The 27,636-nt window shown below is 37.9% G+C and overlaps 2 protein-coding genes across 5 annotated transcripts in view; one reads left to right on the forward strand and one right to left on the reverse strand.

The window, feature by feature from the left end:
- Positions 1–11,864, reverse strand: part of LOC121739965 (A-kinase anchor protein 200) — a 43,494-nt gene extending 31,630 nt beyond the window's left edge. Inside the window, exon 1 of one of the 3 annotated variants that reach the window (XM_042132621.1) lies at positions 11,700–11,864. The gene's annotated coding sequence lies outside the window, so the exon portion shown is untranslated. Of the gene's footprint in view, positions 1–11,695 lie in introns of all 3 variants that reach the window. The other 2 variants (XM_042132622.1, XM_042132623.1) reach the window with 2 other exon arrangements.
- Positions 11,865–17,559: 5,695 nt separating this feature from the next.
- On the forward strand, positions 17,560–20,071 carry LOC121739966 (transcription factor AP-4). Of its 2 annotated transcripts, none has more exons than XM_042132626.1 (3): positions 17,560–17,955; positions 18,428–18,593; positions 18,699–20,071. In XM_042132626.1, the coding sequence occupies exons 1-3, from the start codon at positions 17,864–17,866 to the stop codon at positions 19,476–19,478; spliced, it is 1,038 nt and encodes a 345-aa protein (XP_041988560.1). In that variant the 5' UTR covers positions 17,560–17,863; the 3' UTR covers positions 19,479–20,071. The 2 variants fall into 2 exon arrangements, with proteins under 2 accessions (XP_041988560.1, XP_041988558.1); XM_042132624.1 differs by having other exon boundaries at positions 18,419–18,593; positions 18,699–20,069.
- Positions 20,072–27,636: the final 7,565 nt, after the last annotated feature.

The following is a 27,636-nucleotide window of genomic DNA, read 5'->3' on the forward strand; positions in this document are numbered from 1 at the left end:
AACATGGCTGTGATACTGACAACTTTTACAATATCAGTGACATCACTGGCAGCTGACAGGTGTCGACAGCATTTTAGAAGAATAATTAAAACGCTATTATTATGTAGCAAGATTCTGCAGCTGCTGTATTTAAAATTCAGATTGCGAAACGATTTATCATTTCAGTACATATTTCCAGTACCTACTGGAATATTCATAAAACACGCTTGATATTTTAGGCTAATCTTGAGATTATACAACGGGAATGGGATTATAATACTAAACAGGTTTTTAGGATTCCGCTGTAGCTTTGAATCTTATATTATATTTTGTGCAAGATTTCGGAGGTTTTTTGACAGTAGTTTATTAATTCGATAGTGTAAAACTTGAGTGGTTACGTTACGGCTAACGTCACGTAGCTAATCTAACGCGCTATTGACCGAATATGGTGTGACACACAAGAGTGGCGAGTGGCGACCCCACCAACTTTAGGTTAAAGCTTCTATTGACCCCCTACATGTCCCAAAAAATAAAATTGCGTCCTTTAATAAATGCGAAGCTCATGTAACATTTCAATGGACTATCTGTCAAAACTCTGAAACCGGCCATTAAGTATCTTCATTTCCTCAAGGGAGGCCATTTGTAAAGAAGAAGAAGAAGAAGAAGTATCTTCATAATTGGGTAGCCCAAATATTCGAACTTGATTCTGAATATAGTTCACTCATTGGGTTACCGTGCTTGGGAGCATTAAAATAAACTTTACGACCGAAATAGTTTGACACGATGCATCGAGCCAACCCGACTTTAAAGGTTAACTCCGACAATAAACTACAAATATAAATAGTAATTATACATCGTTAGCTAAGTAACTAATTTACGGCCGCAAACAGAGACATTTCCTTAAGTTTGTTTACATTAAGATTTTGACGATTCGGCAAACTTAACTTAATCAAAAAATACTATATATAAACGTAAAAACTTAAATATTATTAAATAAAAATAAAAAAACTATATATTATCCTCCATTTTTTTTTTGCGATTTACCAAGAATTTTAGCCACAAACTATCACTATTCACAACTCAAAACCAGTTAGCGGCAGATGTTTTTTCGAATGCTCAAACCTGCGACCTTCAAGAAATCAGCCTGCATATTAATTTGCAACACAACTGCAAGGACATCAGGTGGTTCGCTTCTTAAACCTTCATGTGTTTCAAATCAAACAGCCAATTTTCTTTATTCAAAAAAGGTATTAAGATTTACCAAGTACCACCATTAAGATATCTTAATCTTATATCTTTAAACGAGCAATTCTTGTATATATATATATATATATATATATATATATATATATATATATATATATATATATATATATATATATATATATATATATATAATTGGAATCTCGGAATCGGCTCCAACGATTTTCATGAAAAACTGAAAAATATGACTGTTCCTGACATCTATTGGCGAATAATAAAACTATTTCGTGAGCAAGTAATTGCTTTAAAGACACAACAACAGCTAAAGCTATTCCAGCAGATGGCGTTGTTAAGTAACAAGAAGTCAATGAAAAAAAAAAAAAAATCTTTATTCCAATTTTTAACATTACACAACCACAATAAACAAAAAATACAAAAGAGAAAAAAAAGTGTACATGAGAGAATGTGAAAACAAAGAAAGCACTATCCTAAAATAAAAGTAACAAAATTTGCATATTAAGACAACATAATATTTATGGCAGTGCAATGCCAAAAAATAAGGAAAAGGGGACCGCTCAGGTTTTGACAGCGACAGTCGCCGCTGTCCCTGGTCTTCCGCGAACCCCTACCCCCATAAATCAAGTTACGGAAAAGAAATAAAATAGTTTAAATACAAAAGGTCGATATTAAATATAACATGATACAAGAACCTTAAGGTATTTGTTACAATATTGACATGGTGTAGGGAAATGTTTATGAATAATGTTAATTATCATAAAAATGTAATAAACTTATAAAAAAGAATGTAACGCATGTTAATATGATAATGTACATATAATATATAAATAGGAATAGTTTTTAATAGGTAGGTATATAAATAAAAATATATTTAATATAATATTGTAAACATAAACGACTACTTTACTAGGGCTGGACTAATAATAATTATTTTTTGTTTGCAAATGCAATAAGTGATGCTAGAATTTAAGCTTAAAGTTATCAATAAACTTTACGGCTCTTAGTGGAGGTAGGAGGTTATTCCAGACTTTACTGGCAACGTGTCTAAAGCTTCCTCGAAACGCGGCTGAGTGGTGAGATTGAGTGATAAGCAAGTAGCTCGAGCCCCTGGTGGTCATGGATAGCTGACTGTCGCCAGCCCACTGCAATTTATTAAAGAGGTATAGAGGTGTTTTATGCCTGATAACCCCAAAAAGGAGCGTCGCAAAGTGCAGTTGCCTACGATGATCCATATTGAGCCATCTCTCGTTGTTTATGTAAGGAGAAACATGTGTTCTAGGAGGGATGGTTAGACAATACCTAGCACAAGCATTTTGAACTTTTTGTATCATTTTTTTAGATTTAGACATAAGACATGGCCCAGTAACGACATCCGCATAGTTATGTTTAGAAAGGACAAGTGATTCGCAGACGGTTGTACGTAACTCTTTCGGTAAATATTTTCTTATGTTATACAAAAGTTTTAATCTAAAGAAGCAGCTGCTTACCACTTTTACTGTATGCTTTTCAAAACGTAAATTTTCATCCATAACGATTCCTAAATTTTTCGCTTCATTGACTCTTTCAATTTCTTCACCTTTAATGTTCACTGAGAGTAACTGACTATCGCAAATTTTTTTAACTTGAGTTTTGGAACCGAGAACCATATACTTTGTTTTGAACGGGTTTAGTGCCAGAGCGTTAGCTTCCGACCATTCAAATATTCGCTTTAAATCGTCATTTAACATATCCATAGCCTGTTTTAGATTGCCTAGCTTAAACGATATATACAATTGAATGTCGTCAGCATATATATGATGTTTACAGTGATGTATGTGCTGTGTAATGTCTGCGCTGTAAATACTAAATGATTTGGGTCCAAGAACTGAACCTTGAGGTACACCCCTATCAACGTTGCACGGTTCAGAATATATAGTATTACCATCTGCGTTTCGAATTTCTACAACTTGTGATCGATTGGTGAGGTAACTGGAGAACCATGAAATGGAAATATCGTCAAAACCATAATATTTTAATTTAGAAAGTAACAAGGGAACATTTATAGTATCAAAAGCGCGCGAGTAATCTAGTAGTACTAAAATAGTTCCTTCGCCTTTATCCTGTGCACTTAGTATATTGTCAACGACGTCCAGAAGTGCAGTCGTGGTGCTATGACTTTTGCGAAAGCCTGATTGAGTTGAAGGTAAAATGTTATTATTTTCCAGATATTGAGTTATTTGTTCGCAAACGACCTTTTCAAGAATTTTAGACATACAGGGTAGAATACTTATTGGTCTAAGATCTTTAAAGTCAGTCACGTTATCTTTTTTCGGTATAGGTTTTACAATAGCTTGGTGCCACATTTTTGGAAAGGAGCCAGTTAAGAGAGAAGTATTAATAATTAGAGTAACGGTCTTAAGGCAGATATCAGAGCGACAGATCATTATATCCAATGACAGACCATCAACACCTAGCGCATTGGATTGAAGGGATCGAAGAATTTTCAACACATCGCTCTCGCTTACGGTAGCAAAACTAAATTTTGCAGGGCCAAACGTGTTGGTTTCAAAATAGGTGAAGGTGGGTGGTGGTATTACGTTAGTTCCAGGGACGTCAAGGAAGAATTTGTTAATAAGATTAGGGTCACAAAGATGTTGGGGAAGTGTAGAATCTGATTTAGTTTTGTTCAAATTCATATTATGTTTCAGATTTTTCCACATTTCTTTCGGAGTACTGATGTTAGAATTAATATATTTGTCAAAATATGCGGCTTTTTCCCGCTCTAAGGCTCGAGATACTTCACGCTTAAGATCCTTATAGAAGGTAATGTGCACCACGTCCTTGGTTCTACGTGCTCGTCTGTGAGCAGCATCGCGTTGTTTGATCATGAGTTTAATGTTATATGTAATCCAGGGGTACTGTCGTTCTTTTGTAGTAAATGACTTAATAGGAGCTAGTGTGTCAAATAGCGCAAGGACGCTGTCAGTAAAGTATTGTGTCATATCATTTACGTCTGTCATATTCATGATCGAGTGCCAGTCAATAGTATTAATAGTATCATCCAAGTCAGTCAAGTCAATATCTCTAATGGGTCTGAATTTAATTTTTGTGACAACTGGTTTTATTTTAGGTATATTAATAAAAAACGTAAGAAAAGCATGACTACTGAGGTCAGCTATATAGTCGATAGATACTCGGTCCAGATCGGTATTCGTACAGACAAGGTCGATAAGTGTGTCTGTATTTGTTGAAAAATGTGTCGCCTCCGTAGCGCATTGACGCAACCGGTGAATGGACAAAAAATCCTGTAATGTTTTATAACTGTAATTATTAGTATGACAATTAAGAAAATTGATATTAAAATCACCTGTTAGATATATAAAATCGTGGGCTGGTAAGTTGGTGATAGTATCGGTAAGGGCATCTAGAAACGAATTAACGGAAAGCCAAGGCGGCCGGTAAGCTGTACCAATATAAATAATTTTGCCGTTAGCCTTAAAAGACAGCCACATTTGCTCAACATTAGGTGGTGATGTGTAGCGCGTGTATGTTTGTATCGTCAAACCCTTCCTAATGTAATGACAATGAGTGTTTGCTATAAAAACAATAAGTGTTTGCTATACCGAGCAAAGCTCGGTCATCCAGGTACTATATCTTTAAAGGAGTGAGCACACTGAGACGGGCCGTGCCGGGGCGCATCGCAAAAATCCGCCTCTTTTTGCTCGGCGGATTTCCGTCAATGCGACACGACCCGCTGCGGCCCGGCAATATATATAATTGGAATCTCGGAATCGGCGCCAACGATTTTCATGAAATTTAATATATTGTAGGGTTTCGGGGGCGATAAATCGATCTAGCTAGGAATCATTTTTAGAAAATGTAATTTTATTCGTGTTTTATCGAATACCTAAAAAAAGTAAAAGCCTCCTCCAAATTGTTCCATGGTTCTCTATCTTTTGCAGTGAGAAGCCAATTTCTTCCTGCGCTGGCCACAATCTCGTCCTGCCACCGGGCGCACGGGCGGCCTCTCTTTGAGTGGTCTGGATTTTTTGCCTTGCCTTCTGGTCGTAAGTCCACGTTTGGCATCCATACATGAGACAGGGTAGAATTGTCGTATCCAAGATAATGCTTTTTAATTTTAATGAAAGTTTAGATTTCATAATTTATTTTTGGGCTCAATATTTCTTCCATGCCAAGCTACTCTTCTCTTTATTTCCTTTAAATTTCGATCTTTATTAAATGAAATTTGTTTTCCCAGGTACGTATAGTTTTCTACGTTCTAATAAATCTTAATAATGCCAAAAGCCGACTTAAATGTTATCAACAGGCGCATTGCTGTCCTGCGTACCGAGAACATGTAATGGCAGAAGATATTTAGTCACGTAGGCGTTATCGCGATGGGCACAGTCAGGAATGTCGACGGCGCGACGGATACCCCGCTCGTTACGTGTAAACAACCACAATTACTTATTCGACGATAATATTAATAGGTTCAGACACGATAATGGGTACGATAGCACGACAATAGAAGCACACTATCAGCAGCTACCGTGGTATAATGCCACAAAAGAATACCAGACAAATCAGAAAATGAGTCATTTAAGGCTAGTTAAAAGTACTTTGTTCGCAACAGTCTGTACCATTTAGTCATTGAATTAGTAGCATTTAAGGCTACCCAGTAATTTCTAAGTACAGATAAAAGGGGCCCATCGTTGTTAAAAATAACAGCGATGGGCCCTATCAATATTCAAGGATCAGGGGTGAACGACCTCTCCGTTTCCCCGCTCTTTTTACTTATTTTCGGCGCTGACAAACCGAACTTGTCGATACGACAATAAGGGTACTTAAGCGGGCCACAGCCCACAACTAGTTTATGAAAAAAGCTCCGTCGCTGACCTTGACTTTAATTGAAGGTCAACAGCTCGCTTCCGTACTTTTCAAAGGAGCACTGGATAAGTGTAACGTTTTTTTGATATAATTGTGTAATATTATTACTAAGTACTATATTCGTAAATATTAATTACGCAATTAAAATAACCCGTCTCTATTTACATACCTACCTATCCCTAGCATACATCTGCAAAATTTTGCTGAAAAGGGAAGGACAGGAGGACGTATTGTTGGACTGAGCAAAATTATAAAAGGTCCTATTTACGAAACACTAATAATGTCATCAGATGATCAGACCTAGTAGTTAGCAGATTTGAATAATCAGCCATTGCCATTCTGAATCCTACTATCCTACTAATATTATAAAGGCGAAGTTTGGATGTATGTTACTCTTTCACGCAAAAACTGCTGAACGGATTTTAATGAAACTTTACAATAATATAGCTTATACATCAGAATAACACATAGGCTACAACTTATGTTCGTTTTTAGGGTTCCGTACCCAAAGGGTGAAAACGGGACCCTATTCATGAGACTTCGATGTCTGTCTGTCTCCAGGCTGTATCTCAAAAACCGCTATAGCTAGAGTTCTGAATTTTTCACAGATTGTGTATATCTGTTGCCGCTATAACAACAAATACTAAAAACAAAAAAATATATATTTAAAAGGGACTCCCATACAACAAACGTGATTTATTTGGCCTTTTTTGCTCGATATCAATAATGGCAACAGGTAGGCACTTGCCATTTTCACAAAGGCCTTAATTATATGTCTACTTCAATATTTAAGAATAATATTATAATAAAATAAAAAATTAAGGAGGGCTCCCATACAAAAATACAATTTTTCGCCTATTTTTCTTCTATAACGGTACGGAACCCTTCGTGCGCGAGTCCGACTCGCACTTGGCCGATTATTTTATGTTCAATGATTAACTCCGCCGTTTGTGAACCGATTTTTAAAATCTTTCTTTTGATGTATAGGGTATCGTCCCAATTTGGTACCATATTCATAAAAGTGGTGATCTGATGAAAGGATCCATAAGTAATCAAGGGAACTCCTCAAAATTTATATGGCAACACGTGGTTACTTCGGTTTCGTGAGAAGTATACATATATTCTAAGCATATTACCAACAAGTGAGATTTTGCACTGAGGTATACCATGTAGTTCGGAAGGTGCTGACTGCTCAGAGAACTTCTGACTCCTTATAGATACAAGTTTGGGAGTTTAGACTTTGTTTTAAGAAGGGAAAGCATAATATGCTACTATGCAAATTACAATCATCATCATCACTACTATAAAACATTATATATAATAATTAATAACCATGTGTCATCCCATTTTGACCCTATTTTTGGTACTTTTCATTGTCTTTTATTATATGTATACTTATTATATCAATTAAACTGCGGGTAACACCACGGGGCACACCTAGTATTAAATACAAAAATATGATGTAAAGATATAGGAATTTGTACACACTGAAGACATACACACAACAATTTAAATGTAACAATATTAATAATATTTATGTAAAGCTAGTTTTAAGCTAAAAGTACATAGTAGTTCAGAAAACTCTGCCGACTCTGCCATTTGGTGACCCCTGATCTATTGTGTCTGCGATACCCACGATGGAGGTGTTAAAAATTGAAACATAAGAAATCATGATTGTTATATTATGTTGTCATAATAATATGATGTATCATGTTAATGTACATTGTGGTCAACAACCACAAGTATCATTTTAGTGTAAAAGCATGCCTAATAAACGTCTACATAATATATTATATTTATTGGAAGTTAAGTCTTCAAAGTATGTAATTTAAAAAATCAGCTGCTTCTTTATAAAGCCAATAAATTGTAAATAAAAGCAGAGTTGAACAGACATGATGCCCATTAAAACTTTATAGCTTGTGTAAATGTTACGAGTTTTTGATATATTGTACTTGCTGCTTATTTTAAGGGTTCCGTACCCAAAGGGTAAAAACGGGACCCTGTTACTAAGAGTTTGATGTCTGTCTGTCTGTCTCCAGGCTGTAACTCAAGAACGGCTATAGCTAGATTTCTGAATTTTTCACAGTTTGTGTATATCTGTTGCCGCTATAACAACAAATACTAAAAACAAAATAAATTAAATATTTAAAAATTCCATAAAATAAACATAATTTTTTTGCTCGGCAATAGGAAGGCATTTGAAATGTTCACAAAATAGTCCGTAGTATATAATTTAATAATTAATAATAATATTTAAATAAAATAAATATTTAAGGGGGCCTTCCAATACAAAAAAAAACATTTTTACCTATTTTTGCTCTATAATGGTACGGAACCCTTCGTGCGTGAGTCCAACTAGCACTTGGCTGATTTTTTTATTGATAGTTTTCAATTTCATCTTCACTTAATTGATCAATAAATATCAGCCCTTTGCATATTATTATGATGAGGACTGTGATTAAAAGATTACTTTCTTAGTTGTCACAGCTCATTTTTAAGTGAATTTTATATTTACAGTAACCATTAACTAGGTGATACCTACAAATGGTTATGAAGAAAAGACAAGCATGGTTTGGGGAGTATTTCACTTTTATTAAATAAATAAAAAAAACTGGATCCAATTTTTTTCCTCTCTTATATCTGTATCTTATGTCTCTAGCCAGTTTCATGAAATGTAATATAATTATTAATTATGTATTATATTAAATCCAACCATTGGTGCTCTGGCTTTTACCAACTTTATGATTACTTTAACTTAATTCATGAAGACCTAAGCGGCCGCATGCGGCCGCGATAACAATTGATAAGCTATTGTGTCTCGTTATTCCACGATCGATGGGTTAAGGCCATCCCCTGAGCAAATGACCTTGACCATACATTTGCCGCGTCGCGTTGCCGAGATTGCGCCAAAATCCTATTTTTTTTTTTACTTATCTTAGTTCAAAATTGACCTAAAAGAATTCTGACCTAAAACGTCCAGTTTGTAGTTAATGAAATTGGCATGTGTTTCAAATAACCATTATTTGTAAATACTAGGGAGATACTGAATGTATGCTTGAATTTAAATATATTGGTGTTACTTTGGAAGCTATCTATATCATGAGTATAAAAAACAAAACTAGGAAATTAATAACTATGAAAGGAACATTCTTAATATACTGAAGATTATTGCTGTATTTTTATTATAATGTTGTAGCTTTCAAATTATGAGTTAATAAGGCTCTAAAACGGTAAATTACGGCATCTCCGTAGGGGGAGCTTCTTATATGGTTCTTACCACTTACCGCTAAGATTTTAATATTTAAGGTGGACCAGATTTGGACAACTTCTGGTTCCCACTCTTATGTCTGGGTTTTGGGGTATTTTGACAGGAATCTTTTCAATAGCCATTGCTTTGATTAGTTAACACTGCTTTATGTCAACCAATTAAAAGACCTAGTGAATAGATAAACTTCTGTAAAAAAACCTCAGGCATTAATTACGAAAATTCAAAGCCCTGTTAATAAAAAAGTGTATTAATCCTTCGATCGTGAATTCTTGGAAAATCTATTGTTATTGAAGCGTCTCGCTCACCGGTGAGCTTATGGGGCTTGATGGGTTAAATATACATACACTGTAAACTCCATGTAACGTCACTCTATTTAACGACAAACTCTCTAAAGCGTCGAAATTAATTGACTTTGGTTGGTTTAGCTCGTCTACCATACAATGGTACCACTCTACATAGCATCACACCCACTCCCAATAACATCAGCATTACAACAATTGAACAATAAAAAGTACCTTTTAAATTACTAAAATTAGTTAAAACTGCACAGCTGTGTAAGTTTTTTTGTCGCATTGTTATCCTAGCCCGCAATAAATTCTACTTTCAGCATCATGCATACAGAACTTTCTAAGAAATTAGTCCTTTTGTTTACAAATTGAGATTGATTGCACGTGTAGGTTTTTTTAGGCCCTAGTCCCTAACTAATAATAAGGAGTCATGGATTATTAATATCTATTTGTTATCATAATAATTTTTCTCAGTTATAGTTACAACTTTCAAACTGTAAATACGGTTAGGAAAAGAAAATCACTGTATAATGACGAAAAAGTATTGATTTTTCTTCTCTCCATTTAACGACAACTCCATATAACGTCATAAAATGCACGGTCCCTTCAGTGTCATTATATAGAGTTTACACTGTATATGTATACTTGAACCAGACGCGATAACTTAAGTGATGTGTAGAAGATATTTTGACAAGACCTTCAAATAAATAATCGGCCAAGTGCGAGTCGAACTCGCGCACGAAGGGTTCCGTACCATTATAGAGCAAAAAAATAGCCTTAATTCTTTATTTTATTATAATATTATTATTAAATATTAAAGTACACATAACTAAGAACTTTGAGAAAAATTCAAGTATATATAGTAGTCTATGTCAATAATGGCAACAGGCAGGCCTGTTGCCATTATTGACATAGAGCAAAAAAAGACAAAAAAAAAACATGTTTGTTGTATGGCAGCCCCCCATACAACAAAATAAAATATTAATTTTATTTTGTTTTTGGTATTTGCTGTTATAGCGGCAACAGATATACACAATCTGTGAAAATTTCAACTCTCTAGCTATTACCATTCTTGAGTTACAACCTGGAGAGACAGACAGACATCGAAGTCTCAGTAATAGGGTCCCGTTTTTACCCTTTGGGTACGAAACCCTAAAATCGTGTAATAGTAGCTATTTGCAACAAAATCTATGTTAGGGTACCTTAGATATCATATTATTATGTCTGTTAGGGATAAAATTAGTTTAAGAAATATAACTATGGAATTGGCTTTTTCAGTACAATAATTTTGGTAATATTTATCAGTTTTATGAAGACGACATTTTTGTTTTTTCATAATATAAAAATATAACAGTAGGTACCTTACCGCGAATTAAATGCGAACCTAAGTTCGCGATTCTAGAAATACTTTACTCGTTCGTACTTTAGAATACTTCTTTGTTCAGTGATTAGTACTTTTTAAATTTTAAATCGATACTGAATGGGTGGAGCTCGACCGTATGCACCTTACCCCTGTTCCGAAAAACAATTTTCCGGTTATAATTTCTACATTCAACAAAGTAAATAAAAGGGAACCAGTTAATGCTATAGTACTTTATAGAAAAGTTTTATAGATATGCACTCCTGCATTTATGAAAGAAGGCAAAATATCGCGGAAACCTTTGTTTAACTGCGATGCAGTGTCCGAGTTGCAGTGATGATTCATCGTTCCTTTCATAAAATGCAACACGTATCGATCGAAAAATCTTCAGATTTTTATTTTTATTGTAAATATATTATTTTAGTTAGGTTTACTTACAGTAAACTAAAGAAAAAGTACACCATGAAAATTGAAATACACAATATTATAGGAGTAACGTTACCACAAACGGCTAATAACGTAAAATAGACTGTAAAAAATATACAAATGCAGCACTTGAGTGCGGTTCTTCAAATATCCAGTTTTATAAAATAAGATATAATAAATGCAAGATTTGAAAGCAACGAAATTTAATAATCTAGCCGGCATTTTCGTAAAATAATTAATACATAATATGAGGCATAACCATGACAAAAACTTATACATAAATTTAACTTACTTTTAGAATGATTAATCCAATAAAAGAAGACTGCAAGTAACACTTGTATTATCAAAATTATTCACACCCAGAACTCACAGCCGCACACAATATGGCGACAAGATAAAATCTCCACCCTCTGGGAACGAATTCAAAAATGTAACTCACTGTGATTGGTCAAACCGTTTGGGACGCTTCAGGGCAAACAACACAACAATAAATTGACAAGCATGCAACTTCAAGATATTTTACAAATGTCGGAAGTAGTACCATAAACAATTTTAAGAAGAGCAGTAGCCACAGAAATTAATCAAGATAGAACGGCGACGCGCGTACGTTGCTAAGGAATCGATCGTGTCAATTTTTGCTTTGCATTTAGTTAGAACAAATAACTTACCCGTGGAAAGAAATACCTTCTTTTGATCGATTCACTTTCGTACTTCTGTTTTTACAATTAGACAATGTATAGTGAGGCATTTTTGCACAACCCCTCCGGTGGAATCATGTCGAGACGTGCGCGCTGACTAAATGAATGTTCAACAAATCTTGCTGACTTGTGCGTACTCCACCCGCTAAGCCGTTCTATCTTGATTTATCTCTGTGGCAGTAGCCGTGTTCGTTTAATTTTGTCGCAGTTTCCTTATGTATAAATGCAGTATAACAATTTCTGTCAGATTTTAGAACATGACACTCACACTGACACAAATTTTTAACTTTGCGCATGCGCAATGTGCATTGAAAAACGAAACGAACACGACTAGTGAATCGCAATCACAGTATCTACTAAGACTATAGTCCGTCAAGAAAGTGAAGAAATTAAAAAGTGGCAACCTCGTAATGTCATCCCTTTTTTCGTATGTCGCGGCCGCATATGCGTAGTGCTTCGCGCTAAAAACGATACTATTGAACGATCTGCGTGTATCGTCCAATAGTATCGTCTCATAGCGCGAAGCTTCGGACGAATGTCGAATAGACGCAGGTGCGGCAGGGCTGTTAGGTTGATTTTAAAGGGATGACACTTCGATGTTGCCACTTTTTAATTTCTTCACTTTCTTGACAGACTATACACTTATGAATCGCGTGAACGTGATACTAGAATCATGATATTAATATTGATGCGTGTAATACCTACCATTTTTATTATACTTCAGACTTCAGAGTAAGCCCCTCCAAAATTAAAATAAAAGACAATAATACTGAGTATTCTGCTTTATTTTTGAAAACATATTTTAGTCTCTGTACCCCTAAAAAGAGAGAGATTAAGGAGAGTGGACTCCTCAATCTATCTCTTATCACAATAATGAGTTGGGACTTGGGAATTGGAAACTTGGAACCCAGGGCTTATCCAAGCCCCAAGGAAATGAAGAAAATGAACCTAAAACACTATAAAATTGCAGGCGCAAAGTGTGTGGCTGAAAGCACCAGCCGAACCAATTTTATAGTTTTTTTGATCGTCGTTATTTTATACACCAATTAAATCGAGTCAAATAAATGATACTAACTAGATATATTCTTTGTCTGTAATTCAGTACAAAAATTATCTGAAAATTCCAAATAATTTGGACACAGTATAGCAAATTCGTTAAAAGAAAATGTAACTTTGGGATTATTTTCTATCGAGTGAAGTTCATGATATTGTGTAATGGAATATGAATTCCAATGTGTTCGATCCTTAACTAACATATTATATATTTTTTTCAGAATTTAAATTACTATATTTTTATGTCTCCTGTCCCCCGTTTAAATCTTGAAAATTGTCCGTTTCTTGACCTACACCCCCTTAATTACTTTGTGTTTTTTATAAAACTGATTTGAGAGTTCAATAATTTGTTTTGATATGAATAAACCTTATTAATACACAATATTCTGTGTGTTACCTTCAACACAACAATATTTTATTCGTTAGATTTTTTTCTACACAAGCATGCATAGATTCCCCCTCGTTTTGACTATGGCCTGTTTCAAAAAATCTATTGCCGGCTGTACACTCTCGCCGAGACACAGCGAGGCGGCCCGAGTGCGAGAGTGTAAATGGGTGCGCTCGCCTCGTCTCGCCTGTCTCGGACCCTCTCGGTCCGGTGTCGGTATTTTGCGCCCGAGACAAAGGGTCTCGCGAGGAAAGCGAGCGCATTACTGTACACTCTCGCGTTTTTCACTACTAGTCGCGCCGCTAGACAGTGCAGAACAGAAAAATAACAGTAATAAACGTCATTATCAGTTATTATCTGTGAGAAATAAAATTAAATATGATTATAGATCTTTGGATTACAATGATATCTTTCGATGCATAGAGAAAAATAATGGTCCATCTTCTCTGAGTTCATAACTGCGATTGAACTAAGCGAGAATGTACATGATCGCACTCGGGCAAGGGGTTCTCGCACGAGACTCTCGCCCGAGAACTCTCGGCGAGAGTGTACAGCCGACATATGAGTTATAGAAATCGCAAGAAGTTTAGCAGCATAAATATACAAGCGCAAAAATATAACGATTTTTGTTTTGTCCGTAGCATCCATCTGAATATAGTGAAAATTTATTAAAACCTCTCTTTTTCACTTTTGAAAAATAATAATAAGGCACTTCCTATTTCTGTGCTACCTCTTTAGGCTATTTAATAATGCCACACATAACAATATCCTATTTTCCGAATATATTTAGCATCGTAAGCAGTAAAATTGTAGTAAGGATATTTCCGTTTATAATGGAACGCTGACACTTCAGATTGAGGCATAGGTACTCAATAACTTTTGCATAGCATTAGCATATTACCAAAACCATAATGAATTTATTCTCTGAGAAAACTCCGTCAGCGACATTAATTTTGCAGTTGTGCTTCTTCATGAAATCCAAACCCAAGATGCAATCATCCATAATCTCAGCCACGATAACGTCATGAGGGTATGAGGACTCCCCTACATTAATCGTAACTGACATTTCTCCCAGGATGGGTATTGGCTGACCGGAGGCAGTAAGGAGCAGACAGTTAATTCTCCTCTTGTGTCTTTTTGCGGCTTTTACCAGATTTGGGTTCACTATCGTTCTAGAGGCTCCTGTATCTAGAGTCATTTTGCAATCCATCCCGTTAATAGTCCCCTGAATGACTATTCTCACTGCATGCTTGGGAGACAACCGTTATTGGGGCTTCCTCCGTGTCAGCCAGCACTCGCCCCCTAGTCCTGGCTTTTATTCGTTTCCCTGCTCCCGGGCAGGGGACGAAGCCCCCTGCTTCTTCAGCTCCTCCATTTGTTCCTCGAGCCTTTTCATTCTTGCCATCTGGGTCTCCTTCTGCGGGCAGTTGAGCTGAAGATGGCCCCTCTCGCCGCACTTGTAGCACATAGCTCCATATCTTTTCTTCGTCGGAGCCTTGACCTCCTTGACTTCCTCAGAGACCTCGTGTATCTTATGGGTCTGTCGTATGTCACGGCGAACAGCCTCGACTTCCAAAGCATGCGCCAATGCTTCCTTAAGCGAGGTGTGGTGACGAAGCCTCACTGCAGCTCTGACCTCCAGATCCCTGATTCCGTCGACAAATGCTTGCACAATATTTGTGTCGACCATCTTGGCGTCAGCTCCTGGGTGTGCCTTCTTGACGAGTTTTTCAATTTCTAACGCCCATTGTTGTAATCCTTCTCCTGAGCGTTGGACTCTGTCACGCAGTTGGGCACGAAACACGTGCTCCAGGTGTCGCTCCCCGTATCTGGATTCAAGGGCCTCCATCAGGTATTTGAACCCATTTCCTGTATGTGCTTCCAGGACCGACAAGGCTTGCCCTCTGAGCGCGACAGTGAGAGCGGTCAGGCATTGTTCGTCAGTCCATCCGTTGGCAGAAGCAACAGTCTGGACTTGCTGACGGTAAGCGTTCCAAGAAGTAGTGCCGTCGTATGGCGGTACATTTACTCTTGGCCCGTGTGCCACTCCGGAACTTCCACTACACGTCGCGACTCCTGTGGTTTCCAGGCGAACTTTCCACTTCTGTAATTCTGTGAGGCCGGTTTTCACATTTTCCATATCCACTCCTAGCCCGAGAAAGGCGTTCTTCCATTATGTCGACATCTTTCCGAAGCTTAGTCACCGTGTCAATAACATCCTTTATTGCCAATAGCGCTTTTTCTTGGAGGTCCTTTTGTTGCTCTTGAGTCTCCTGCAAAGCACCGAGCTTGCAGTCTTGTGACTCCTGCAAAGCGCCGAGCTTGCGGTCTTGTGACTCTTGCAAAGCGCTGAGCTTGCGGTCTTGTGACTCTTGCAGAGCCTGAATTAACTCAATTAGGCTTTGTAATTGAGGAGGCACTTGAGGGGCCGCAGAATCTACGGGCGATGCATGGTGGCTGGAGCCAGTAGGCAGGGGTTGAGCAGACGGAACTCGGTGGGCGTGGCCTGAGTGGGCGTGGCCTGGTGGGCGGAGCCAGTGGGCGGGGCCTGAGGGGCGTGGCCAGTGGGCGTGGCTTCACCCAAAGTGGGCGGAGCCTGGTCAGTGGGCGGAGCCAGGTGGGCGGGGCCAGTGGGTGGGGCCTGTCCCTCGGTGGGCGGAGCTTGGCCCCAGTGGGTGTGGCCTCGCTGCGCCCTTGTCCTAGCACTCCCCTTGAAGTCCTCTCTCGGAGTCAATGGCATCTCCAAATCGCACTTCTGACACCAGTAATTGTTACGTGCTAGGGTTCGAAGAATTCGGAGAGAAAGACCTGGTGACTCTCTTGAAGACTTTATTCACTATGTCTAGGTCACACAAGCACTCACTAGGTCACAACACTTAGCACTAAGTCCAAACACTAATCACTAGGTCCAATCACTAAGCACTATCACTGTCCTAGGTCGTAGCCAAGTCGCAGGTTTCACTGGTTCACTCGCTATTCCGATCACTTGTTGTCACTCCGAAATCGCCTTGAAGAAAGCTCGAAACGAACTGAACTCCGGGCCGTCTACCTGCGGCTTTTTATATGGCGAGACGAATTCCAGAAAGTTCCCGATTCACGTAAACAAGTGGAACTTTCTAGGAGGCTCGAGCATATTGTACCACAATAAACATAAACAACTAAACACGTAAACAAAATAAACCGGTAAACACGTAATAAATGTTGGACTTTTCTAGAAGGTTCGAATATGTACTTGTGCACCTCATGCCATCTAGTATTGAGTAGGGGATATATGTTGCCTGTGTTCCCTTGGTAAGTTTCGCTGGTTTGTCGCTAGATGGCACTACGTGTCCGTATACCATGTACCTTAACAATATCAATAATGACAATAGGTAGGTACTTGAATTTTTCTCAAAATCCGTAGTTATATGTTTACTTTAATATTTAATAATAATATTAAAATAAAAAAATAAAAATTAAGGGGGGCTCTCATACAAAAACACAATTTTTGGCCTAGTTTTGCTATATAATGGTACGGATAACGGAACCCTTCGTGCGCGAGTCCGACTAGCACTTGGCCGATTTTTTTTAAACATTCAGCATAATTAGATAAGCTTGATGCCTGGCATCCCTATTTGCGCAATCTCTGTGAGCTAAGTCCCACAATCAGGGAAAGTCTTTATAAAGTTTTAATATCTTTATTATTATTTCACGTGCTGTGACCGTCACTCCCTCGGCGTTCATATGACGTCTAATAACGGCGGCGTTATGAATGCGACTGAGCCGATTTGGTCGGAACAAAGCTTCCCTGGGAGACGTTCCAGTTTGGCGCATCCGACCACGTCCGACCAATATTAATAATAATTATGTCGGGCCGACCGCTCTCCTCACGTTCCAATTTGGTCGTGGTCGGGTGGTCGGCACCGACCAAATCGGATACGCGTCTGTTCCTACTATTACTTTTTACCACGGCACGCATGACGCAACGCAATATAGTCTTTAAGAAAAAAATATCTATTGTCTATGGATGCGTCGATATGTCGTGTTTCTCGTGTTGCCCTTGACTCCATCCATAAAATTAATGTTTCTATAAAGTTTTCTGTGTTTTAAAAGATTATTAAATGTTAAAAGTGTGTCTTAATTGGTAAAGGTGCTTACCAAAGTGTGTCAAGTGATTTGTTCAGTGTTTTAATGTAGATTCGCTGTAGCGTCACCTGACTGGACTCATTGTCATTTCCCGCCATTGTGGCTTTTACTACATCTAAATCTTGATTTTCGGCTCTAATTGAAGTGTTTAAATGTAGATTAACTTTCGTAATATTCATTTGAGACTAAGTTATGTCATTGCACGGTAATGATGTGTGTTTACTAGAAATAGAAGAAGACTACAACTTGTACGAAGAAGAGACATCTGATCACGCTATTCCCAGGTAGGTGTAGCCGGCGTGGTTTTATATTTGGCTCATAAATGTTACAAATGAGATCATCTGTTCTAGTAAAACCGTTTTCCATGTTAATTTTACTTCGAATATCGCATTTTACGGAAAAATACAAAGCAATAAAGGTCACTCCCGCCCCGTGCCGGTCTCAAGTCAGCTGTTGTGCCGCCATGTTTGTGGAATAGGCGTAGTATGCACTCAGCACTCGGCTGTCTACTATGCATACTTCACATGTTTCTTGTGATATTTTCATCATGATAGTGTGCATTTATTGTTTTGGTTTCCAAAAAATTTGTTGTCGTCTTAAAACTGTATTAAAATTTAAAAACTGTATTAAAATTTTTACTTTCGACCGTTCAACATTCTGTTATGTATGTTTTTGTGGTTTTTGTAATAAAAATATTATTTATCATAATTACATAAATAAAGTAAAATTTGTTATTATTTATTTTAGGAGTGAAAGGAGTGAAAAGCATTCTCTAACTGGAAGTAAAACAATGGAAGCAGAAAAAAGGATCCGTCGAGAAATTGCTAATAGCAATGAGCGTAGACGTATGCAGAGTATAAACGCTGGATTCCAAGCTCTTAGAACTTTGTTGCCCCGTCATGAGGGAGAGAAGCTCAGCAAGGTAACTAATTTGATTATTAACCTTATTTCTTTACAATGTGTACCACAATTTTTTAGAAGGAAAATATTTAAGTAACATTTACTTATTATTATTTATAATTTACAGGCTGCCATATTACAACAAACAGCAGAGTACATTTATTCACTGGAGCAGGAAAAGACTAGATTGCTGTCACAGAACTGCCAGCTTAAGAGATTGCTCAATCAACATGAAGGAGGTGAAATACCTCTGAAGAAAAGAAAAAGTGAAATCATTGTACCCTCAATAATACCTGACTCAACAGATGATGCAATTAGCAACTCCACTATTACACCTGAGCCTGTTGCTGTTATTAAAGTTTCCAGTGTGGTGCAGAAGAAGGAACCTGAAAATAGTGAGTTCCGTGCTCAGTTAGAGAGAGAAAGACGACTCAGACGTGTTCTTGAGGAACGTCTTCATACTCTCGAGTCGCAAGTATATCCGGAGGCAACACAGGAGGTCACTCAAGTGGTTCACTATGAAGAAACAGATGTAGCCGAGTGTAAGGTAGAGAGTGAGGAAGTTGAGGCCCCTCCTCCCCCGCCTCCTCCCCCGGCACCGGTTGAAGCCCCGGTCCCCCAGCCCGCTAAAGCTAAAGTGCCATCTCCTTTGTTAGAAGCAGCTATAAAAGCAGAGCCACGTGTGGAAGTGGAGGTCCTGCCTGATCCCAATCATGATGCCCCCTCGCGTCTATATTTGGCAAGCACAAGCCGGCAGAACTTAGAAACTATAGTAGAAGCCATTCGTCACCTGGAGGGAGATCACCTTTTCAGAGAGGAAGCAGGAGATGCACCACTCGCACTGACGAAGAAATCTGAGCGCACGCCCCCACAGAGGCCCGGAGTGATTGTGGTGAAGCACTCGTGATTGCATTAAACTAGTCTCGGACGTTTTGCTCGTTGTGTTTATCGTCTGTACGAAGAAAACTCCTGACCTTTCTCGAATATAGTTTTAAAATGTTTAGTTATTTAATTGTCTTTTCCAAAGTGACAAATTATAAGTCTTGTGTTTTGTTAATTTTTACATATTAAAGATAAGAGGATGAATGTAATATAAGTTAAATGAGTTGTGGCATATGTTGATTGGCGCTGTGCTTAGTTTAGTCTCAGATATAATTATTGTAGGGTAAGGTTACTCGGGTATCTCATGAGATGGATTGAGGATTGACTGATTTGTATAAGAGAGTATATGCGAGGAATCTGTAAATTCACCGTGCTGGGTGCCAATTGTAACTGACATGTTAATTTGAAAATAAGTAATCTAGTGGGATCTATTAAATATGACACATACTTTTGGAAGTAACTAAATAGTTACTTCCAAAAGTATGTGTCATATTTGAAAATCTTGTTTTAAAAAAATTGTTCTGTTTAAACCTAAGTTTCTTGTTAAATTTTACCATTTTCAAAAGTTATTGCTCAATATGAAATTCAGAAGTAACTTACATTTTATATTGTACGCGGCACTCAATATTATGTTATATATTTTATTCAGTTGAATTATCACATAAAAATTCAATTTTAACATGTTAGGGTCATTGTAATTATTTGAAATTGTGTCCAGTGTGAATTGTGTTTGTCCCAGTGCGTTTCATAGGTGAAATTATAGTGTTTGTCTAGTAAGCATTCCATGTTGTCCAATTGTTTTGCCTTCTGTAATTAGGTGTTTTTACAAGTATCATCTTAATTCATTAATACATTTTAATCATGACTTTTTTAGCTGCCGATTATGTAACGCGTTATATTTGGCGTAATTAGTTCAATTTTTGTCTCAAATTATGTAACTTTAGGAGGTTGATGAAGTTTCCTGTAAGAGGTGTAGCTAATAATGTCTTGAGTGGTTTGAATCTTGTAAAAATTCTTAGCTATCGACCCTCACTAGTAATGGAAATTTATAATAATACTAGGCAAATCTTTGACAAATATAGATGATGTAATCATCTTCATAGTATGGATAAAGCAATGTGAAGTTGTATATGATAATTGACTTCATAGTCATAGTAAGCTAAAGTTTGTGTGACTCTGAGTATTTTAAGTCAGTATGTTAATTGCATGTATTCGCTGACGAGTTTTCTTTTGAAATTTAACCAGCAGTGCTTTTGTTAATATGTTTGTAATAAGTTTGAACATTATTTAAGTTAGACTCAGCAACAGAGTGGTGTATGTATTATGTACGAACAGCTGTGATCCATCGCTCGGACCACAAGGATTTATTAAGACTGATCATTATTCATTATTAAGTTACGCTAGTTCAAGACACCATTAAGATGTACGTGTGCGTGTGGATTTTGATTATGTAGCTATTTATATCTAAATAAGGTAATATAGGGAATGAACACACCTCTCAGCCTTATGGAGATTCCGTATGTGACACCTAGCAATAATTAAGTCAATCCCCAATATTTGTAATAATGTCAGTAATCTCCCTACTTCTGTGAGGTGAAACGGATGCATTTGTTGTAAATGATATTTGCATTTTTCGTAGTTTTTGTGCAGGAGCATAATTTAAAGTGGGCAAATAATACTTGGATATTATTGGATATATCAGTTTTACACTCTGTACCACTCTGTCCCTCCACCTGCTTCGAGCCGGCAAACATTAGCACTCTTGGGAACCTCGCTCTGTTCCTGAGTCAGTAGTCATAAGAAATTGTCTGCCTACCGCCTTTTACATTACGTCAGTATAGAATAATTATTATTAACATTAAATAACAATGTAACATAACGGACTCGGTTATACTATTAGAGTAGAGAAAAAATACCTAGGTATTAAGAGATTTTAAGTCAAAGAAGCAAGTTAAATTGTTTAAAATGTGTTATTATTTATGTCTTAAAGTATTAAAATGGTTATTTCTTATTAATTAGTTTGTAACAATCATTATCATATTTTTGTTTCTGTGTCATAGTGTGATTTTAAATTCACTGAGATGTCACTGCTTCATTGTTCAAATCCATAACACAAAATGTGCATGTAAAATAAGAAAAAACATCAAATAGTCAAAATTGAAACAAACAGACTAATGAGCAAATAGGAAAGGACACTACAAGAATGAAGCCACATCTTACTGAATTTACACATCATAACTAATTTTCACTCTTCATTTTCTACACTCTATCGAACGTTGTATGTTTTGACTTGTATTCGCATTTTATACTGTATAGTGATTTTACAATCTCATGAAAAATAATCTTGAATTTGTCATTCAAGAATCGAAATCCACCTTGTGGTAGAAATGATGAATTCAATTTTTATTTTATATAACTATTTATATTATTTCGTGTGAGGAAATAGTTTTGTGTCACAGTGTTTCAGAGACGGGGGATGAGCTGTAAATAAAATCATGATCTACTCGATCTATTACGCGATTGATATTGTCGACGCGATATTGTCGATGTCGCCCTGTCTCCCGATGTTCCTATACAATAATTATAGATAGTAATGAAGTAATTTTTAACAGTCCACAATTAGGATTAATGATAAAGTGTAGAAAACAATGTGTGTATGTTTCCTTTTTTATATGAAGTTGAAAAATGTTCCCTCTGATTTTAATTGTACTGCATTTGACTTACATTTATGAATATTTATAAAAGATTGATATTTCAGCGTTTTATTTACCCACCTAATAATATAAACTATAAAGCATAGGTTCTCAACATGGGCGATAACGCCTCCTTGTGGGCGTTTGAGACTTTCGGGGGGGCAGTAGAAGACCCAGAGAAAATTAGGGGGCATTGGGATGGCGCAGATGGGGCGTAGCCCGTGGGTTAAAAAATATAGTCTAAAAAGGCAAAAAATACACGCAAATCACGTACAGTTAAGTAAAATAAAAATTAATATCGTTTAATTTTTGTTAATGTACCTACATTAATTACCCGTACCTACATTAAAATTGTAGGGTACGGGGGCGATACCGGTCCGTCCACGTTCGTGTCCCTGGGCACCAGGGTATGCCACCCTGCCCTTTACACTGAGTGAGGTACTCAGGATGGCTGAACGCCATCCTGAGTACCTCACTCTCACCTAGTCTTTCTCTATCTTTCTCTCTTTTATATAAGCTTTCTTGTTTTGTTCATTAAATTATATTTATTTATTCTGTCTTTCACCATTTTTCTTTTCTATTTTTCCTTGTATTTATTGCTTCTTTACACTATACAATTTTGTCTTGTTTGCGTGATTGATGATGGATGGGCCTCTTTACAGCCCCCAAGCCTACGCCCCGTCCCGCAATAGGCTGCATGGCAAGTGGGTGACTTTGCCACTAGGACGCATTATTTTGTTGTTGGCTACGGGTTCCGCTCGACCCTAATGAGCACCCTTAAGGATCATGGAACAAAACGAATTTGATAATGGTCTCCTGGTGGGTCCCAGAAATGGGGAATCCCACGCCTCCGCCGCTGCCACGGTGGAGGTCTGCCCTTCGTACTACGGGGTGGGCACAAATTCGTTCGCTGGCGGGCGCAATGCCCGTTCAGAAACCGACGACTCACGCACGACTACGGAAAACGATTTGCTTAACGATTTGGTTGCAACGACGACAACGGCGCACGTTAATTCGGGGCCGGAGCACATAACCGCACCGGAAACGGACTTAACGGCTGCTCCCGGGGGCCCCTCAGCCCCCAAAAAAGACGAACCCAGGCGCCCAACGCGGACTCCAATCGTTCATCTTGAACGATTGGTTAATTTTGAAGAAGAATCACGGGCTGGAACACCTATGCCCGCAAAAAGCAAGTTCTTCGGAACGGATGAAGGCACCTCAGAAGGCCAAGAGAGCGGCAATGAAACCGCCGCCTCTCAGAGTCGCGAGGTTGAATTGGAACGACTGAGGAGGCACTTCCGCCAACGTCCAGAAATCTGAGTAGGACTTACGTCAAGGCTCTCAAGGACGCCGTACTGGTAATTCGAGAGTCATGCGCGGCGCTCCTCAGACATTCCACCTCGGAAGAGACAAAAGCTCTGGAGATGGCAAACAAACGCCTCTTCAAAGAGATATCGGAGTTGAAGGGAGAGCTCGCGACCGTCAAGCGCGAACTCATAAACGTACGACCACTGACTGCTCCAGCTGCTCCCTCGTCCGGCATCGAAGAAATGCTGGCGCGGGCGGTCCGGGAGGCGGTATGTCTGTCTAGCGCGCGGTTGGACGGACGGACCCGGCTTCTTCCTGCGCCTCGCCTGCGCCCGCCGTTCGCTTCAGACGCAAAAAAGACGAAGGAGAGCGCAGTGCCTGCTCCACCACCTGCAGAACCGCCGCAACATATGGATAGAACCGAGCCGGAACCAGTGCTATCAACACTGTTGCCACCTCTGAATTCTGGTCCGGCTCAAAAGAAGAAGAGGAAAATAAAGAAGTCTGCAGCCGCCGTAGAAGCAGCTGCGTCGAGACACAACGCTGCTCCAACACCAGCAGCGCCGGGTCCCGCTTCCTCTCTGTCATGGAGATAGATACAAAGTGTGAAGGACAAAGTTGTAGAGAATTTAATTAGATTTTATGATGAGTAAGCAAAAAAACAAAAAACGGGACCTTCTTTGCCCCCCCCCCCCCCCCCCCCTCCATCGAGCTCACCTCGGAGGGGTCAGGACTTTTTATATGTTTATCTCCTAACTAGTCTAAACAAGGTACCAAAGTCAAAATTTCTGCTTTCGACTTTTCCAAGCAGAATTATTCGTTTACTAGGCTACTTGAACAGTTTGTTTGTTCGTTTGCTTGGACGCGCTAATCTCAGGATTCAGGTACTACCGGTCCGATTTTTAAAATTCTTTCAGTGTTAGATATTTATGTGGATATGATAGTGGCACAGATATAGAGGAGTAGACCACGTGAAGGGACATAAGCAATTTTTTTTGCGGGAAAATGTACGGTAGCTGCTGGTATGCTTAATGCTATGTATGTTAAGCCCGGCCGCACATTGTCCGAAATTTCTGATACGTCATACGAAACAGTTGAACGTCCGCGCTGTCTCTTACATTTTGTACTGAGCCGAGTGAGCTCGATTCTCGAACTCGCCGGAAGGATATTTCGGTCCGGCGAAATTCAACTATTTCTGATCAGAATTCGGACAATGTGCGGCCGGGCTAAAAATGTCGTTTTCCAAAATTAGCGATTTAGGTTTAGAGTGCTTACAGACGAACGGCACGTGTTGGCAGCAGTCGACACTCGACGGCAGTCGTCGACAGTCTATCAGTTGCAGTCAAAATTTCTGCTTTCGACTTTTCCATCCATCTTTTGAGCATTCATTTACTAGGCTAGTCGGTAATCCGTACGCTGCCTATACAGTGGACGTACTGTGAAAAAATTATCCGTTTGATGCGAGACGTCCGTTGCGTACGATACCGACCTGTGGACGCTTACCTTTAGGCGGCACGTCACAAGTCACAACAGGGGCTGGGGAGGCCCCCAGTTGTGGCGTATCGCCTAAAGGTAAAAAGTTAAAGGTACCACCTCTACTTTAAGCGACGACACCGATTGACAGATGAGCATTGAGCAATATTACTTTATCGTTAAACTAGCGATCTTAAAAAGTTGATATTTCACAGCGGATTCAATGTTTTGCATTTACTTATATTACCGTTTTCTTTACTGTATATATATTACTGTTTTCTTTCCCCAATCCGGCTGGTCACCGTGGGGAGTACGACCAAATCCCTCCAGCCTCAGCAGAACCGGAAATATTCATTGGAACCTTAAACACCAGAACTTTAAGAACGGACGAACACCTCAAAGAACTAGAACATGCCCTTGCAACTATCAAATGGGATATTATTGGACTCTCGGAAGTACGAAGGTTGGGAGAAGACATTCTTGCCTACCATGATTATATTATGTACTACAAAGGCGAAACACAAAGTCAATATGGAGTAGGATTTCTTGTAAAACAATATAATATCTACAACACAAAATAGAAGGGTTTACTTACTGGTATATCAGAAAGAATAGCTGTCGCTAACATAATGTTGAATGAACCATGGTCAATAATACAAATATATGCACCAACTGAGGCCTGCGATAATAACCAAAAAGAGGATTTTTATAACCAATTAAGCAAAGCTCTCGAAAATACACACAAGAACGTCATAGTTATAGGTGACTAATGCTCAAATTGGCGAATACAACGGAGTTACGATGCCGGTAATAGGGAAATTTGGCACAGGAAAACGTAACGATAATGGACAAAGACTTATAGACTTTGCTCTTCAGAATAACCTATACATCGCAAATACATACTTCAAAAAAAGGAAAAACAAAAAGTGGACGTGGATCTCGCCAGATACAAAATACAAAAATGAAATAGATTTTATCCTCATCAATAAGTTACAAAGATGTAAGAATGTTGAAACAACCAATAATCTAAATTTTAACACAAATCATCGCCTTGTACGAGCAAAACTGAGAAACAAACTTTTAAACACTAAATTACCGAGGAAACATTTTAAATCGCACAGAAAAGAAATACCACCATCTATACCTGATAACATAATAACTAAACATTTGGCATGTCTAAATAAAAACAACAAACTTTATTATACAGTGTGTAACAAAAATAAGTGATAATACTTTAGGGTGTGTACATGTTCCTTGTAGAGAGTTCATTGTGAAAGTAGCAGCGCTGAAAGACGAAACATTTTTTTCACTTTTGTATGGGCAAGGGCCCGAGCGTCACGAGTTTCCCCATACAAAAGTGAAAAAAAAATTTGGTCTTTCAGCGCTGCTACTTTCACAGTGAACTCTCTACAAGGAACACGTACACACCCTAAATTATTATCACCTATTTTTATTACACCTTGTATACAAGATGAATATGACAACATAGAAAAAGGTCTGCAGTATATTAACAGCGAAATAATCAATCAACCTACATGTAAAGACAAAATAGGACAAAGAGCCAGAGAATTACTTATGAGGAGGAAAGAATTGTTAAGAAACAGGACAGAAAACAAAACTGAAATAACTAAAATTAGCAAAGAAATTAATAAAAATATTAGAAAACATAGAAACGAAGAAAGAACAAGTAAAATAAAGCACTACATAGAAAAGTCAGGAGGTATTAAAAGGGCTCTAAGAGATCTAAGAGACCATCATGGATTCCCAAAATTAAAGGAAAGAATGAAAAAGCAGAAACTGATCGAAAAAATATTTTGAATATAGCTACAAACTTTTTTAAGTCTTTATATCATGACAATACTTACTGTTCAGATTACACAAGTCAAAAAATATCAGAAAACCATAAAAAAGTCCCTTCGATCCTAAACTGTGAAGTAGAGAAGGCAATACTAAGCCAGAAAAATAAAAAAGCATCCGGAGATGATAAGATATCCAATGAACTTTTAAAAGGGACATTACAATATATCGTAACTCCACCAACAAGGCTATTTAATGAAATTCTTATAAATGAATATATCCCTACACAATGTACCTCTTCTACAATTAATCATTTTTGACAGTTCTTCTTTACCAGCAGCGCCCATTGACATATTCATTTAAAGCCTTGGTGCACTATATATGTTCAAATTGTAATTTTCCATCTTTTTAGTAAAAGATGGCCCCGTGCGAGTTTCTTACGCCGGTTCTTCTCGCCGGGTTAGTTCCCGAACCGGTGGTAGGCACCTTAGTATCGACGTTCAGAAATATTTTTGTAAAAAAATTACTCTGAATAAAAAATATTTTGATTTTGATTTTGAAAAAAAAAACTACTGCATAAGAAAGGAGATAAAGACCAAATCAATAACTATCGACCAATAAGCCTATCACCAAACATCTATAAAGTTTTTGCCAAAGTCATATTAGCTAGGATAGAAAAAGTGCTTGATGAAAATCAACCGGAGGAACAAGCTGGTTTCCGTTGCGGATACTCAGTATTGGACCATATACATGCATTGAGACAAGTGATTGAGAAATACACGGAATACGGCTTAACTTACTATATAGCGTTTATTGACTACAGCAAAGCCTTTGATACCCTACTGCATATAAAAATATGGGAGGCACTTGAAGAACAAGGAATAGATGACAAATACATTACAGTTTTAAAAA

Source organism: Aricia agestis, chromosome 2 (assembly GCF_905147365.1).
Source record: "Aricia agestis chromosome 2, ilAriAges1.1, whole genome shotgun sequence".
Taxonomy (NCBI): Eukaryota; Metazoa; Arthropoda; class Insecta; order Lepidoptera; family Lycaenidae; genus Aricia; species Aricia agestis.

Coding starts and splice junctions, on each gene's coding strand:
- LOC121739966 (XM_042132624.1), top strand. CDS start 17,864: ATGTCATTGCACGGTAATGATGTGTGTTTACTAGAAATAGAAGAAGAC. Junction 17,956..18,418: donor TCTGATCACGCTATTCCCAG/GTAGGTGTAGCC, acceptor TATTTATTTTAG/GAGTGAAAGGAGTGAAAAGC. Junction 18,594..18,698: donor AGGGAGAGAAGCTCAGCAAG/GTAACTAATTTG, acceptor TATAATTTACAG/GCTGCCATATTACAACAAAC.